This window comes from Rhinatrema bivittatum, chromosome 3 (genome assembly GCF_901001135.1).
Source record: "Rhinatrema bivittatum chromosome 3, aRhiBiv1.1, whole genome shotgun sequence".
Taxonomy (NCBI): Eukaryota; Metazoa; Chordata; class Amphibia; order Gymnophiona; family Rhinatrematidae; genus Rhinatrema; species Rhinatrema bivittatum.
Window position 1 is genome coordinate 38,407,099 of NC_042617.1, and position 14,788 is coordinate 38,421,886.

General features: G+C 44.9%; 1 protein-coding gene across 4 annotated transcripts in view; it reads left to right on the forward strand.

The window, feature by feature from the left end:
- The first annotated feature begins 555 nt into the window (after positions 1 to 555).
- Positions 556 to 14,788, forward strand: part of DUSP10 (dual specificity phosphatase 10) — a 34,034-nt gene continuing 19,801 nt past the window's right edge. The window contains exons 1-4 of one of the 4 annotated variants that reach the window (XM_029593155.1): positions 556 to 866; positions 1,625 to 2,009; positions 3,077 to 3,222; positions 3,987 to 4,825. In XM_029593155.1, coding sequence (XP_029449015.1) covers positions 4,033 to 4,825 — 793 coding nt within the window. In that variant the 5' untranslated portion in view covers positions 556 to 866; positions 1,625 to 2,009; positions 3,077 to 3,222; positions 3,987 to 4,032. Of the gene's footprint in view, positions 867 to 1,564; positions 2,010 to 3,076; positions 3,223 to 3,986; positions 4,826 to 14,788 lie in introns of those variants that run through there. The other 3 variants (XM_029593152.1, XM_029593156.1, XM_029593153.1) reach the window with 3 other exon arrangements.

A 14,788-nucleotide genomic window follows, 5' to 3' on the forward strand; every position in this document is an offset into this window, starting at 1 on the left:
GGCTGGGGGAGGGCCAGCACCTCTCCCATGATGACCACTAAGACTCCTCCCTGGTGAATGACCAGGTCAGCCATATTGGGGGGGGGGGGGGGGGGGGAGATAAAAATAAGGGGAGTACATTCAAAAGAGAGAGAAAAATATCAAAGAGGGGGAAGGGGGTAAACCTAAAACAGATAAGACATCTAGGGCCAAACTCAATAAGGGAGGGAAAAATTATGAGGAACCTAAAATAGAAGGAGAAAGGGGGGGGGGAGCTGGATTTCTGGCACAGACTCTCCTCTTTTCCTTCTCCCTTACTTCAAAGGGGGGGGGGGGGCGGCTCTTTCTTCAGAGCGTTAATTTAGGATGAAAGAAAGCAAGAAAGAAATGGGGGAGGGGAGAAGGAGAAAAAAAAACTTTCTCCTTGCTGTTATGAGCAGTTCAGGCAAATCCTGGGCAGCCTCGGCGACACGTGCCTGCCCTCCCTCCCTCCCCACAGCGGGCATGGGGGTGGGTGGCGTGGACTGTGAGCGTCATCGTGCGTCGGGGGCCTGAAGAGGTAGCTTTAGTTAGCTGGGCTGTGACAGCCAAACTATCAGAGCATGTTTTTGTTTTTGTTTTTTTAGGGGGGTGGCAGGGGGTATTTTGTTTAGGTTATTAAGATGTTTGCATTTGGGCTTGGGTACTGCGGACCTCCAAACATATATGGTCTGACTCGATTTATATCTGAATGCAATAGTGGCCGGTGAACGGAGGCAGGTCCAGGGTATCTTCATACTATGGCAGGGCAAAGCAAACTCCAAAGAAAAACAATGAAACAGCCAGCACCGGAAGAGTTGCTGGCTCAGTAGTGGGACTGCCGGTTTGGAGAGGAGAAAGACAATAAGGTGAGTTGTGCCGTGAAGCACAAATAAACAAACGAAACAGTGCTTGGATTAAGTACAGAAAGAAACTGAAGAGGGGTTCGGTAACAGACAGGGGGTGCTCAATTACAGAACTCAAAAGCGAGGAAAGGCGCGGGAACGCAGGAGTCTAGGAAGTGGGCAGGGGGGGTACAAAACATTAGCTGCTAGCCCCCATCCCCAGTTGTTATTTTAGGAAGGCAGATGCCTCACAGGCCAGCAGCACCTCCCGTGCCTCCTGCTTCTTCTGAGGAGCATTCAGGAGGGCTTCTGCGCTGTAAAATGAAACAGAACAAACGTGGGAGAAAGGATAGGGAAGAAACAGCGCTTGAAAAAATCCCGAACAAAAAAAAAAACCCAACTCCCTACTTTGCTGCTGCAGCAGTTTTTGGGGCTAGTAAAAATGGTGGCTTCTCTCTGGGCAAGGGAAAAATGTTTTCCTCCTTGGACCCCTATCATGGGATGTTTCTAAAGGCATCGGCTGTATTTGTTCCTTAGTGAATAACTTGCTTTCTAAAATAAACATTCTAGGAAAAGTGAAAGATCTTTATCATCCTGTTCAAAGGACAAAAATCTTTAGTTTATCTACCTATACTTATCTCTCTGTATAGGTATACAGATATAAATGCATATAGTCAGAGAAAGAGAGGCAGTACGGGGGGGGGGAGGGAGGAAGCAACTCATTTCATTGACAAATTCAGGCGAGAAAAGGTTAACCACATCCTGCTGCTTCCCCTGTGCAGGCACACGGTGCACAGCTGCTCTCCGCCGGCTCAGTCTGGCTCTTTAAGCCTTGGGATTGGCTGCTAATGACATCACCACTCACGCTCCAACACCAAAGTGCCCGCTGCCGCCTTTGATCCCGCAAGTCCTGTGCACGCCCCCGACTCCGCCCACTGGCTTGCACCGGCCGCGACTCCGCCCAGGGCTCCCAGCCGGCGGCCTCCGATTGGCTGCGGGCCGCATCAGTCTGACTCAGCCGAAGCCTACATTACTCTTGAGCAAAACAGAAAGTAACTACAGTATGTTGCAGCTGGCGATCAATGAAGCCCGAGTGAATGGGGAGGTATAAATCAATAGCTGCGGAGAAGCACCAAATGTTGGACGGACATAGACCGTTTTGACGAAGTAAGTGGGAATCTGGCATACTCAGATATTCAGAGCAATTTAATTTTGTAGAGTCACTATTATTGTTGTTGCAAACCGTATAGTTTTGGTTTTTTTTTTATTTTAACATTGAAGGGCGGGTAGAAAGCCCGCTTGATTTGCTTTTGGGTTTCACTGCAGCCCCAGATGTTTTCTGTTTGCAGCTGGGTTTGTAGATTATAATGCTGCCGGGTTGTAAGAGATTGCTGCAGTGTGATGAGAAGTGCGTGCATGGCGCGTGTTACTAACCTTGCTTACTTGAATGGCTTTTAGCGTCTGTCTTTCTTTTTTTTTTTTTTTTCATATTCAAGGGAAGGGGTAGTGCAGGAGTAAATGGAGAAACCCTGCTATTCTGGCAAGACTGAAGCCCTGCTCCGACTTTTCATTTTAAGTATATGACCTTCTGCAGCAGGGATGCAGATCGGGTTTTTTTTAAGCCAAAAAGAAAAATGCCCTAGGACAGGTTTGTCTCTTTATTCATATAGAGGAACGGGACATTAGAAAATGTTTTAGAAGACTGACAGTTCATGATTATTCGTTATTAAAGGTCAGGATTATTTTATCCTATATCATTTTTTGTTTTGTTGTCGTTATACTGTGACATGCGTTTTGCTAGAGATGATCGGGAGATGCAGCAGAGAAAATAATTCAAAATTCCTAGGGAAAACGTAATAGTAAGAGTGTGGATTTTAGAGAAAAGACTGGGGTCCTGCATCTGTTTTCCTCCAATGACGTCTGTTAAATACGAATACAATTTAAGCTGGCAGGATAGTAAAGTGTCACTGCCCCTTTTGTGGTATACATTTAAACCTAGAAGACACACTCTTAACTTTATTTGCACGTTTTGTTCATTTGCCAAGAGGTTTATAGATTCTTAAAATTGCAAGGAAGACTGATTTTAATGAATGTTCATTTGCCTGTGTGCATTCTAGGTGTCTAAATTATTGCAGAGATCTTGCTACGGGAGGTGGGCAGGGGGCGGGGTGGGGAGCGAGATCTTATTTTGGAAGTGTGTAAAACCTTCCCTTTTTGGTTTAATGTTTTCCCAGGAATGACTGGGGTCTGTAGTGTACAGGCCTGCCTGACTGGCTCTATGTGCACAGCACATCCTATTGCTGTGCTGGGTTGGAGCAAGAAAGACAGTGCAGTTCAGTGACATAAGGCCGCCTGCCTTCATTGGATCTCCTAGGTCCCTGTGAGTCTTGGGTTTCTCTTTATTAATTGCTTTTGCTGGTTTGTGACTGTGTTGTGAATACATGGATGAGGCTTTATTTAAAGACTGACTTTATTGCAGCTTGCTTAGCTAAATTGCACATCCTCTATTGGTATTTTCAGCTGGCGGGGATTGCTCTGTTTTGAGAGCCCAGCCATTACATCTGGATTCTTCCTAGAGTGAGAAGTTTATGATTACATAATTATGAATTTGCAGATATTATCTAAAACGGAGGTAGGCAGTGTCAGTCCTGGAGTGCCATAACTAGGGCAGGTTTTCAGGATATCCACCATGAATATGCACGAGGTCTGTTTGCATGCACTGCCTCTGTTGTATGAAATCTGTCTCATGCATATTCATGGTGAATATCCTGAAAACCAGACCCGTCTGTGGCACTCCCAAGACCTGCCTGCCCCAAATCTAAAAGCTTTTCAGCAGCAATTGCATGTGAAGATTTATTTAAACTGGAATTCAGTGGCAGCCCAGGCTGTTTTGGAGTATTTATGGCTTACGCTGTTTGCGTTTTGTGATATATATATTTCCTCTAAGGCAAGTGTTTTGTCTTTGTATCTGTTTATGTACATACTTATCTCATATTTGTTTTAAAAGCTTTGTTCTCACTGCAAAGAAAAAAAGATAGTTCAAATGTTTTAACGGCATGTCGGTCCTTTTTGTTTCGTTTACATAGATTTTATACACATGGAATTATGAACCCTCATGTATCGTGTTCCTTCTCTTCTTTACAGACTGAGATCTTGAGTTCTTCTTGAATTGCCAGTTTTCAGCTTCCTCATGCCTCCATCTCCTTTAGACGACCGGGTTGTAGTGGCACTGTCAAGGCCAGTAAGACCTCAGGATCTCAACCTTTGCTTAGACTCTAGCTACCTTGAATCTGCCCCCTGTGCGAACGATAACCACAAAACCCTTATCAGCACAACGGTGGTGTCTCTAACGGCTTCTAATCTGACGTATATGCCCTCATCCAACGGCTCTGCACGCTCCATAAATTGTGGATGCAGCAGTGCCAGTTGCTGTACTGTAGCTACTTATGAGAAGGACGGTCAGGCCCTGTCGCAGCTAGCCGCCAGCACGGCCGTTGGAGCCCCTACCGCCTGCCCGCCCAACCAGATGGTCAACGAGAACGGCGGCACCCTGAGCCCGTCGGGCGGCGTGGGAAGCCCAGGGTCCGGCGCCACCAAACAGTTTGCCGGTGTGAAAATCATTTACCCTAATGATTTGGCCAAGAAAATGACCAAATGCAGCAAGACTCCTCTCCAGAGCCAGGGGCCTGTCATCATTGACTGCAGGCCCTTCATGGAGTACAATAAGAGCCACATTCAGGGGGCAGTGCACATTAACTGTTCGGACAAGATCAGCAGGAGAAGGCTCCAGCAGGGCAAGATCACGGTCTTGGACTTGATCTCGTGCCGAGAAGGCAAGGACTCCCTCAAGAGGATCTTTTCCAAAGAAATCATAGTGTATGACGAGAATACCAATGAGCCCAGCCGAGTAATGCCTTCCCAACCTCTCCACATAGTGCTGGATTCCCTGAAAAGAGAAGGCAAGGAGCCACTTGTTTTGAAAGGTACATTCGTTTTTTTATTACTTTTTTTTTTTTTTTTTCTCGTTTGCCAAGCCGTTAATTGATTCCCTCGGTTCACTGCAGACTTACCTGAATATTCATGTTTGATCGGAACGATGGCTTCCGAGTCCTATCAAAAAGCTTCAAGCGGTGCTCCTTAAGCTACGAGCCACTGTAAAGAGTAAACCGCTCGCTGCTGTGCTATGGCCGTTGAATGGAAAGTGCAGTGAACATAAATTTTTAGCTACTGATCACTGCCACCAGAGTGAGCATTAAAGGTGCTTAGTATCCTGGGTATTTGACTCTTCATCTGGGCAGAGCGATCAGAAATAAGTCCCCCCGTGCGGTTGGGTGAAAGCTTCTGATCCCTTTAGGACGTCACCGTCCCGAAGAGGGAGTCAGATACTTGGAACGGGGGGGACACACGCAATGAAGCACCATTTATTTCTCATTCTGAGCGGACGTGCGTGACCACCCCCCCCCAATTGGTATTCCAAACCCACCAGGGCTTTTTCCTTTCCGTTTGCTGCTAGCAGTCGCTGATGGAAAAGATGGCAATCGCAGATTTGTTTTTTGGTGGCCCGTTTTATTCGGAGGGCTTCCCCATAAAGCTTGCCGAGACTTTTTTGGCTCTTGGTTGCGCTGATCTCCTCCTGGCCCTGGGGTCTTCTGGTTTTGCACAGGAGGCCCGAGATGGCCTCCTTGTGCCCAGGCAATGGGACTTCAGCTCACTTGCTCTTCCAAAATTGGCTTTGCACACCCATGGCTAATGGAAGATTAGATTCCTAGTGACAAGTAGGTCCAAAAGGGTTAGGTATTCACAGGCACTGCGGCCTGGCTAACTCCTGGTTGTCCTCCTCGTGGGGGGGGGGGGGTTTTAACAGGCACATCTGTTGTCAGAATGGTAAAGGCAGCCTAGCTCTGTATCTCTGGCCTTTTCCAGAAGGCTTAGAATTAAAAAAAACTAAAAGGACCCTCTGCATAAAAGAACTTGTAAGTAAAACTGTGCTGCCAAAATCACTGAAATGTCGTCCAAACTGTAGCAGTGCAGGTGCAGCAGGAATTGGAGGGTGGGCAAAGCTCCGAGCAGAGCCTCTCACTTCCTCATGGTCCCTCCCACCCGCTTGCCTTTCCAGGGCTCTTGAGCAGATGAAGCCACCTGCTCTGACTTCATGGTATAAGATTAGTCTGTGCAAAAGATAGAAGAGTGTCCTAGTGCCCGAAAAGGCAGCAACTTTTTTTTTTTTTTTTACGTTTCTGTAGCAGCTAAATAATACATTTTAATAATATTTTGTATTTGCAGACCTCCTGCAGATTTTTTTTTTTTTTTTTTTAATAATAATTTGGGGTTTTTTCTGATAACAGTACGGCCCTGGCCCAAACAGCCCATGGTCTACGTGGGTTTTCTGAGGCAAGGGGAGAGATAAGGGGGGAGCCTTTTCAAAACGGCGCAGGCAGGTTCGCAGTCTCCAGGTGCTTTTTTTTTTTTTTTTTTCTTTCCGGGCAGGTTTTTGCCAGCAGTTGTCGGAGGGGAAAGCTGCACAGGACAAGCTTCCTGCAGAGATCTCCACCTGCTTTAGCAGTGGTTTGTTTGTTTGTTTTTTGGCTAGAAAGTACAAACGTTGTTTCTCCCCCTGCCTCGGGAATTCCTCTGGGAGAAAGTGCACGCGCACTGGTCCCTGCAGTTTTCCCGGTGTAGGCAGCCATTCAAAACTTTCACATTTGCCCTCTCGGCATCCTGCCCAAGGGGAATTCCTGTGCTTTGTCCTGGATTGTGCTTGGTGTTTTTGCTCGGTAGCGCTGCACTTTTAGACATCTTCAGGTTCTTTCTTCGCTAGGTGGGAGAACCCATAGGTTGCATCTGGGGGGGGGGGATTCTCTCAACAGCCGTCCTTGAGGGTTCGCAAAGAGAGTTGGTTTCCCGGATAAGCAGAAGACGTGAATTGACCATGAACTAAAGCTTAGGGCAATGCAAGTAAAATTCCTCAGCCCAGAAACTCGATGGCAGGAAAAGACCCTATGGCCTGTCTAGGCTGCTCAGCTCTACAATCCCTGCCACTCACTCAGAGATCTCCTGTGCTCGCCCCCTGCTTTCTTATACTGTGTCCTTGTCCCCACCACCTCCTGTTCCCTGCAGGTAGGGTAAACATGTTTTAGATGTTGAAGTCTGGCCCCCTTGTGCTTCACAACCAAGACCATGAATTGGGGGTGGGGATTTTATTTTAGCAAACTTAGGAGACTGGGGAGGAAGGGGGAAATCTTCAGTACTATTTACATAAAACTCCCTCCCCAGGCACCAACATTTAAAATCTCTCTTTCTGGCTTCAGCTCTTTCTTTTGGGCCCCTGGCTGCTGTCCCAGGACCTCTCCTGCACCTTCTCTGCCCCAACAGCCACTGCTCGTTCTGATCTGGGGCCGCCATTGCTCGTTCATTCCTGCCTTGGCCTCCCGAGGCTGCTCCTTGCCGTGGTCCTGGATCCAGCGCTTGGGATTTTTCCAGCCCGGTTCCTAAGTATTTGTTGCGCGTATTCGTGGGGCCCTCGGGGGGACGGGGGACTGGAGCGAGAGGTCCCGCTCTGCTGTGGAATTAAGCTCGGAGACGTGCAGTTTTTTTTTTTTTTTTTATTCACTGGACTTGACAGAGCTGTGTTTTTTAACGGAGAGGAGAAAGGAGGGGGGGGGGGCTGAAATTTCAAAGGGCTCTGCTTTTATTTTGAGAGATTTCTCCTGCACATTGCAATCTAGGCATAATTTACTGCTGGGCCCATCCGATCCTCTGTTTTTGTTTGTAAATATCGGTTGCTAAGCCGGGCCGGCCAAGTTTACATTCCCACCCCCGATCCTCTGCAATGCTCTCCATGTTTGGTTCTGCAGCTGTGCTGGTGCAGTATTGCGCTGGAGAGGAGCTTAACCGATCAGAGCCCACCCCGGGTTTCGGCCTGGACGTTCATAAGCACCAGAGAGACACAATGCGGGGGGGAACCGTTTTGTGTATAGGGGGAAAAAAACCCCACATAGTACATCTGGCCCTCAGTCCCATCCCCCAGTTTCTACTCCTGCTGGGTGCTGAGCTCTGTACAAGCCACATTTTTAACCTTACGTTCCCCAAAGAGAGAAAAAAGTTCCACAGTATGTGGGAAAAAGTGTGCAGCCTTTCTTCTATATCATATTCTCTCTTGTTAGGCAAAATTATATTGTCTACAGTGTTCTGCTCGGCCATATGAAGCCACAATTGAATTACCGTTGCGAGTATGTCGATTGGCTACGGGGTGGCTCAACGTTTTTTTTTTCTCCTTGCCCTGCGTGACCGCTCTAGCGAGAGCCGGCCGTCGTTCACGTAGTCTCCCAACTGCCCGTTTCATCTTATTCCTCCCTAACTAACCCGTTAGCAAATATACGTTTGTAGACAAAAAAAAAAAAAATACAACAACCAGCCCCATTTGTTGTAAAATCTTTTATTGATAGTAAAACCCCCATTGGGTTTGTTTTTTTTTTTTTTTGCAGTGCTGATTGCATCTCGGTGGTTAAAAGTGAGAGAATCGGAGGAGAGCTCATCGTGGTCATTTTTTATGTTCACTGCCATCCGTCCTCATTAGCTGGCCTGTGCGGTACGTGCTGGATAGTGGCCCTATTCCATGTCGTGAGATGGGGGGGAGCTTGATGTCTGCTCAAGAACTTTTAAAACTAGAAAGGCGCCTTTTTTTCTTTGCGTTCGCCTCCGTTGGTGCAGATGGTTCCGCTGCTCGTCTTTCCTTCTGGGTTGTCCTGTCTGTCTGTCTGTCTGTCACGTATGGTTCTCTGCAGTGCCTGCGATGAAAGCACTGTTAATGGCCTGATTGTTTGTCCATGAAAACCATCCCTAAAGTGGCAGGAAAGCCTTCTTTTTTTTTTTTTTTTTTTTTTTAATTTTTACTCTGTAAAAATTGCTGGGATGATGTCCTTGGAGCATCGGCTAAACGGAGACATTAATACCAGGGGCGAAATCTTTTCTTGCGCAGATCGAATCTGTGGTCCAGAAGAGAAATGTCGTCATACTGTTCTGTTATTACGCCAATGAAAATGTGAGCAATCTGATGTTATGAAAACATTGTGTGTCGTTTTTCCCCCTACCTGTGGTTTTTTTTTTGTTTTGTTTTTTTTTGCCCTTTAAGGCTTAGGTCTCCTTAAAGACGCCAAGGCTGGATATCGCAAAACCACGATATCCTGATGTCCTAGAACATCTAGATATCGTTTTAGTTTGCAACAGGGCTGTAATTTTCCTATGTCCCCACTGGATGTGGGGCCATAAAGATTGTTTGTTTGTTTTTTTTCTCTTTCTGAAATGAGGGTCCGTTACCGCTCAGAGCGGATAAGCCTAGGTGATTCTGCTCTTGCTCTTTTGGTCAGAGAACTGACTTCAGTTAGTATTGTCTGTTTTTTGTTTGGTCAAAATGGAGCGGAGCAGTCTTTGGCTGCTCCGCCCCGGGGGCTGTTGCAATATAGGGTGAAAAAAATAAAAAAATAAGGAGGGGCGTGTAACGGCCGAGTTGGTTCGGATACAACTGGGTTGACCTTGATGGGAGGGTGCGCTGCATGAGATGGCAGCAGTTGGCTTTTCAGCCCCATTTCTTTTGCATATGATTTGATTTTGGTAAATGCAGTGACAGAACAGCAGAACAGTATTTACCTCTGATTGGTGGCATTCGTTTTGGGGTGTGTGTTTTTATTATCTTGCTCTTAGGTCTGTGTCCACAACTGTGCTGCTTAGTGACTCTTCTCGGAGCTGACACAAGGCAATTTTTTTTTTTGTTAAATGAATTGGTCATTTATCTTGAAGTATGGAAAATAGGTTTTCAATTTCCTGGGCCTTATTTAATAAGGATTTTCCTAATTTTGTGTTGGGATTTATGTTTACCAGATTGGTTCTGGTTCCTTGAGAACAAGCTGGGCCGGTTCTGTTTTGTTTTGTTTTTTTTTTTAAATCCAGAGAAACAGAACTACAAGTCCATAGATGAAAGGGGAAAATCTAGGACTGGCTCAGCTTGGCCTTCATGACTTGGAGCCCTCTGGCAGGTTTCTTGCTTCTCTGTAAAGGCACCAAGTGTCTCCAGTTTGTAGCATTGACTTGTTTTTATGTTCCGCGACCTTCTGACACGAAATGTAATAAATACAGAAGATTAGATCCAAACACTGAGACAGAACATGCAAAGTGAGCACTAACAAAAAAAAAAAATTCACTCTTGGACCATACAACTGGAGTTCACTCCTCATACATCCGTCCAGACACATGCTCACATACTCAGATCCTGCAGCCGAATTCTCCAAGCTGCAGGATGGATGTGGTGTGAATTCTACCCCGAGGCAGACACTGCCGAGACATTGGCAGACATCAGGCGGACCCCGGAGACTGAAGGGCTCGTCTAGGAACAATGTTGAGAGAATCATATCGATAATCAGTAGTTCAATTTCTGACGGGTAATGATTGAAACTAGCCTCAATGGTAACCCACCCCCAATAATCTTTGGTATATAAGCTATGAATCCTGTGTGGCTTATAAGTCTTTTATGCCAAGTCCATGTTGGTGTTGTACACTATCTCCCAGCAGCGCAGACCCCTGGAATATGTCTAACCAACTTGTTACAGCTATTGATGAAGTCGTGAAAAGAGCTCACTAAGCACGTCTCTGGCAACTTGCAGCTAAGAAACACCTACAAATAAATAAATCCTCTCTGGGAAATAAAACCATATTATGAAGATGATAGGAGTGATCTCGTGGTGATAGGGTTGAACTACAAGCCAAGAGGACTCCTAGAAAATGGTTTTTTTTGAATATGCTGCTTTTTACCAGTGCCTGTCCATAGGGCCCACTGTAAGTCACTTTGTCTGTCTGTGTATCTCAGCTTGCCAAGCTAATTGGGTGTAAGTTAGTCCTGTTTGCTTTCTCCTTGTTAGGATTTTATACGAGCTGGGTGTGCTCTGCTAGGCTGTTTTTCTTTGGAGGTGGTCCTGCATGTTTTTAGGACTTGGCACTTTTGATATCACCTTAGGATCCTGTTGGGAGGTGCTGTAGGCCATCCTTGCAGCCCATGTCCTACTTAAGCCTCCTTTTGCTTCTTTAGTTCACTTGTTCTACACCTCTGTCCCTGCTGTTTCCTATTGCTGGAGCTCGCGTCTCCTTGCAGCATGTCAGATCCCCTCTATCTGTCGCATGGGTTCTTAGTGAGTTAGGGGCCACACACAGACCTGGTTTTCAGAATATCAATAACGGTGAATATGTACCAGATGCATTTGTGTAGCTGGGTTGCCCCGAAAACCAGACCCTTTTGTGGCCCTTCAGGGCCCCGACCTGTCTCCATCTCATTCCAGAAGAGGCCGCTTGCAAAAGAAAAGCCTCTGTGATCCCGCCACATTACCACTCTGTTATTCATGTCCCTCTTCCCTTCTTTTTCATAAGAAGTGAGCTCTTGGTAGCCAGGGACTGCCTTGCCCATTTCACCTCTATAACTTGCCGTGCTTCTTCATCGGGCCTCCATGTTGACTTGTGTCTATTCCTCATGTCAAGTTCCTAAGCCATTTATCTAGGTGACCCGGCCTTTTCTGAAAATTGCCCTTCTCCAGCCAGCTTAAAAGGATTGTCGGAGTAATGCTGGAAAAGGCTGGGATCGTTGCGTACCCCTGACCCAGGTGCCTGGATCAGGGGGGAGGGAGAAAAGGGAAGCGGGCACTGATCCATCAAACTTTCACTTTTAAAGAAATTCTTAGGGAAAAGGCTTGGCCTGGCAGGGAGATTTTTATAAATTTTGTTTTACATTGACTTAGGGACTGGGATTCAGGCCCCCAGGTCTATTTTTTTTTTTGAAGGCCATTTGCACAGAACTGGTTATATTCATTTGAGTATAGCTGGTTAAGACTAAAATGATCCAGCTACCTTTAGCCAGATAACCTTAAACCTAACTGGTGATATTCACAAGATTGCTGGTTAGGTTTAAAGTTATTCAGCTAAAGTTAGCCAGATAACTTCGTTTGGGGATATTCAGCCAGATGTTTATCCCATTAAATATCCTAGTTAATTTATTCAGCTAACATTAGCTGATATGTAATCTACTTTGGGGGGTTTTAATATTGACCTGCCCGAGACCAGTTTTAAGACTTGATGGCTACTGTTTAACTTCAAACTGCTGTATGCTTTAATGCTAAATAATAATTATTTTACATTGCTTGGAGAAAACTTGATAATGTATCTGTCATCTGGCCTTAAAAGGAGCTACAAATACAATGTAGTCCTTTGTAAGTCTAAACTTGGGACTGAAGTAGAGAAGAATATGATTTGTTAATCCATCCCTCATTCCGCTTTCTAGCAGAGCCTTTTTTCAATAGTAGATGCAAGCCATTTTCCTTAAATCCACAAGCCACTAACTGAGCCCATTTGGAAGCCCCTGCTCTTGGGGGGGAAAACATCTGCCCAAAAGACAGACCATTTGATGGCACAGAATTCAAAAGTTAAAGCAAAGGGACATAAAAAAAATCTCATTCTGTATGCAGCTAAGTAGACTATGTAAGAGAGAAAAGATAACATTTTAAAAACTAGTCCCTCTGCACAGCAAAGCTGCAGGGCCGTGCAAACTAATGCAAGGTCCTCAGGTTTATGCTGCTTCTCCACATCCAGTGGAGATGATTTGTCCTCTGGCCTGTGATTTCTCCTCCCCACACCCCAGTTGCTCATTGAAGGCAAACTCAACAGATAGGGAACTCGCCTTAACTTAAGGAGCCATGATAAGAGCTGTCAGCCCGGGTTTTAGGGAGACGAGGGACAACTACTGTCTTCCAAAAGAAGATTAAGAGTATCAGCAGGGGCCCTTTTCATCTGCCCTGTGTGCTGACCTACCTTGCGCTCTTCAGAATGTGTCCCAGAACAGCGCATTTGAATTAATACTCCCTATACCTCTGGTTCATTATAAGTAAGGTTTTAGGAAACAAAGTCCGTATGTAAATTCCCAATCAGAAAAATAAGTTATAGTATTACCTCAGGAAAACCGAATTTAGTGCACACAAATACGATTACAAATGTCAATTATAGCCCTTTTTATGCAAAACAATTCTTGTGTGAATTTCAGCAGTCTGTTCTTAATTGTTCTCCTAACACGTTTGCAAGCTCTTATCATCCTTGCTAACAATTCCTCCCCCCAGTAAATATTTTAGACCTAGGAGAGAGGAAGCCTGCCAAAATGGGAACCACAGGCTCTCACCGCGCACCTGAATGCTAATCATGGACGGAGTATTTTAAAAGCCATTTATAACACCCTCTATAATTGTTCCATAGAAGAAGAGCCCGGGAAATTCCATCAAAAGGAGTCAGGTTTGATGCACACTCCTTCCCCTCTGGAACGGCAACGATCCAACTGCAATAGAATCGTAACCAGACAGCTTCCAGCCAAATTACTGCTCTTTCCAGGGCAATAAATCCAGGCCATGAACAGTACAGATAATATAGCTTCAATTACTGCTTCCTTTAGAGCAAGTATTAAACTGTTGGACAGAAAAATGAAAACCCGCATTGTGGCAGAGAGAACAGTCATGTAGGGTGAGAAAAGTGTGTCTTCTGTGTATCGATATCCACACACACACATAATGCAAAATCTGGTCCCAGGGGATGCATCCTCCCGTGCATAGGAGAAGACCGCAAGCCCCCCCCCGACAGACACAGAATGGGCCGAGAAAAGTCACGGCAAATAGGCCACAAATGTAAACTGTTTTAGGCTCAGGATCTTAAACTGGGACACTTTAATGGGCCCTCAGCAAAGGCCCTCAGCAAAGGCCTAAGGGAAGAATGTTGATGTAGAATCGGAGGAGAGATCAAAAGAGGACAGGACCATCAAAACGAAACCATATGGCTTATTTTAGAAGAGAAATCAAGCTTCCGATCTGGACCACTTGGGGGCGGAAAGTGGTTTGTAGTTCACAGGTCTAGTACGCTTTCCTGTATAGCAGCCTGGATAATTTGCCCCCAGTCCATCGGCAGGGATGTGGCTTGTAGTATAATGATGCCTGACTGCTAATGGGCAAAGTGTTCAACAAACATCACCGAAAAAAAAACTTAGCAGAATTCACTAACTGCTGAGCCGCGTGACCAGAGATACTTGATGGCCTGCTGTAATAGTGTGCTGCAGACATGTCACCATACCAAAGTCATTTATAATAGATTTTACATGAAAAAGGATATTCAAAGTAGAGTCTTTTGAGGTAAAAATATCACTTACAATATGTTTATTTTATTTACCTGCACTGCTGTGGTTCCAAGCAGAAAAAATGTGCAAACAAAAAGAAAAAAAGACACTTGGAATTCATATAGCATTAGACCTTTTGTAATACGTCTTGGGCATGGATTTGGCCCTCAAATTCACAAGAAAACAGAATTTGAATACAATAAACTTTCAATATCAAAACAGCACTAACTTCTAGAACTCAAACAGTAACAACCCTACCTATGAAATGATAACACTTCAAATATTACACCAGGCCCTAAAACATCAATACACCTGCTATTAGGATAACAGAACAAGCCAAGCTGCTGTAGATCCCTACATAGAAATTTCACACTAGCGAAATACTTCACGTCAATTATATACCAGAACACAGGCTCTCACCAAATACAGAATAAAGTGGTATACAGTATAAATAAAAACTTGCAGACAAAAATTGAACTGGAAACTGCAAGAAACCAGGGTGCATAGCAGTGCAACAATGGAAAAACAGAAATATTACCAGTGCACATAAAACAATAAAATCAAGAAATATAAATAACAAATAGTGGTAAAATCAAACCAATAAAAAGAATAATTCAAAACAGCTAATGAATAGAATAACATCAATACTTAAAAAGTCATATAAAAGATTTTAAACACCAATAAAATATTTCAAAACAAACACATCAAATAATACCCAATAATTTAAAACTAATAAAGATTTTAAAAAGTCCCCTGCTCTCCA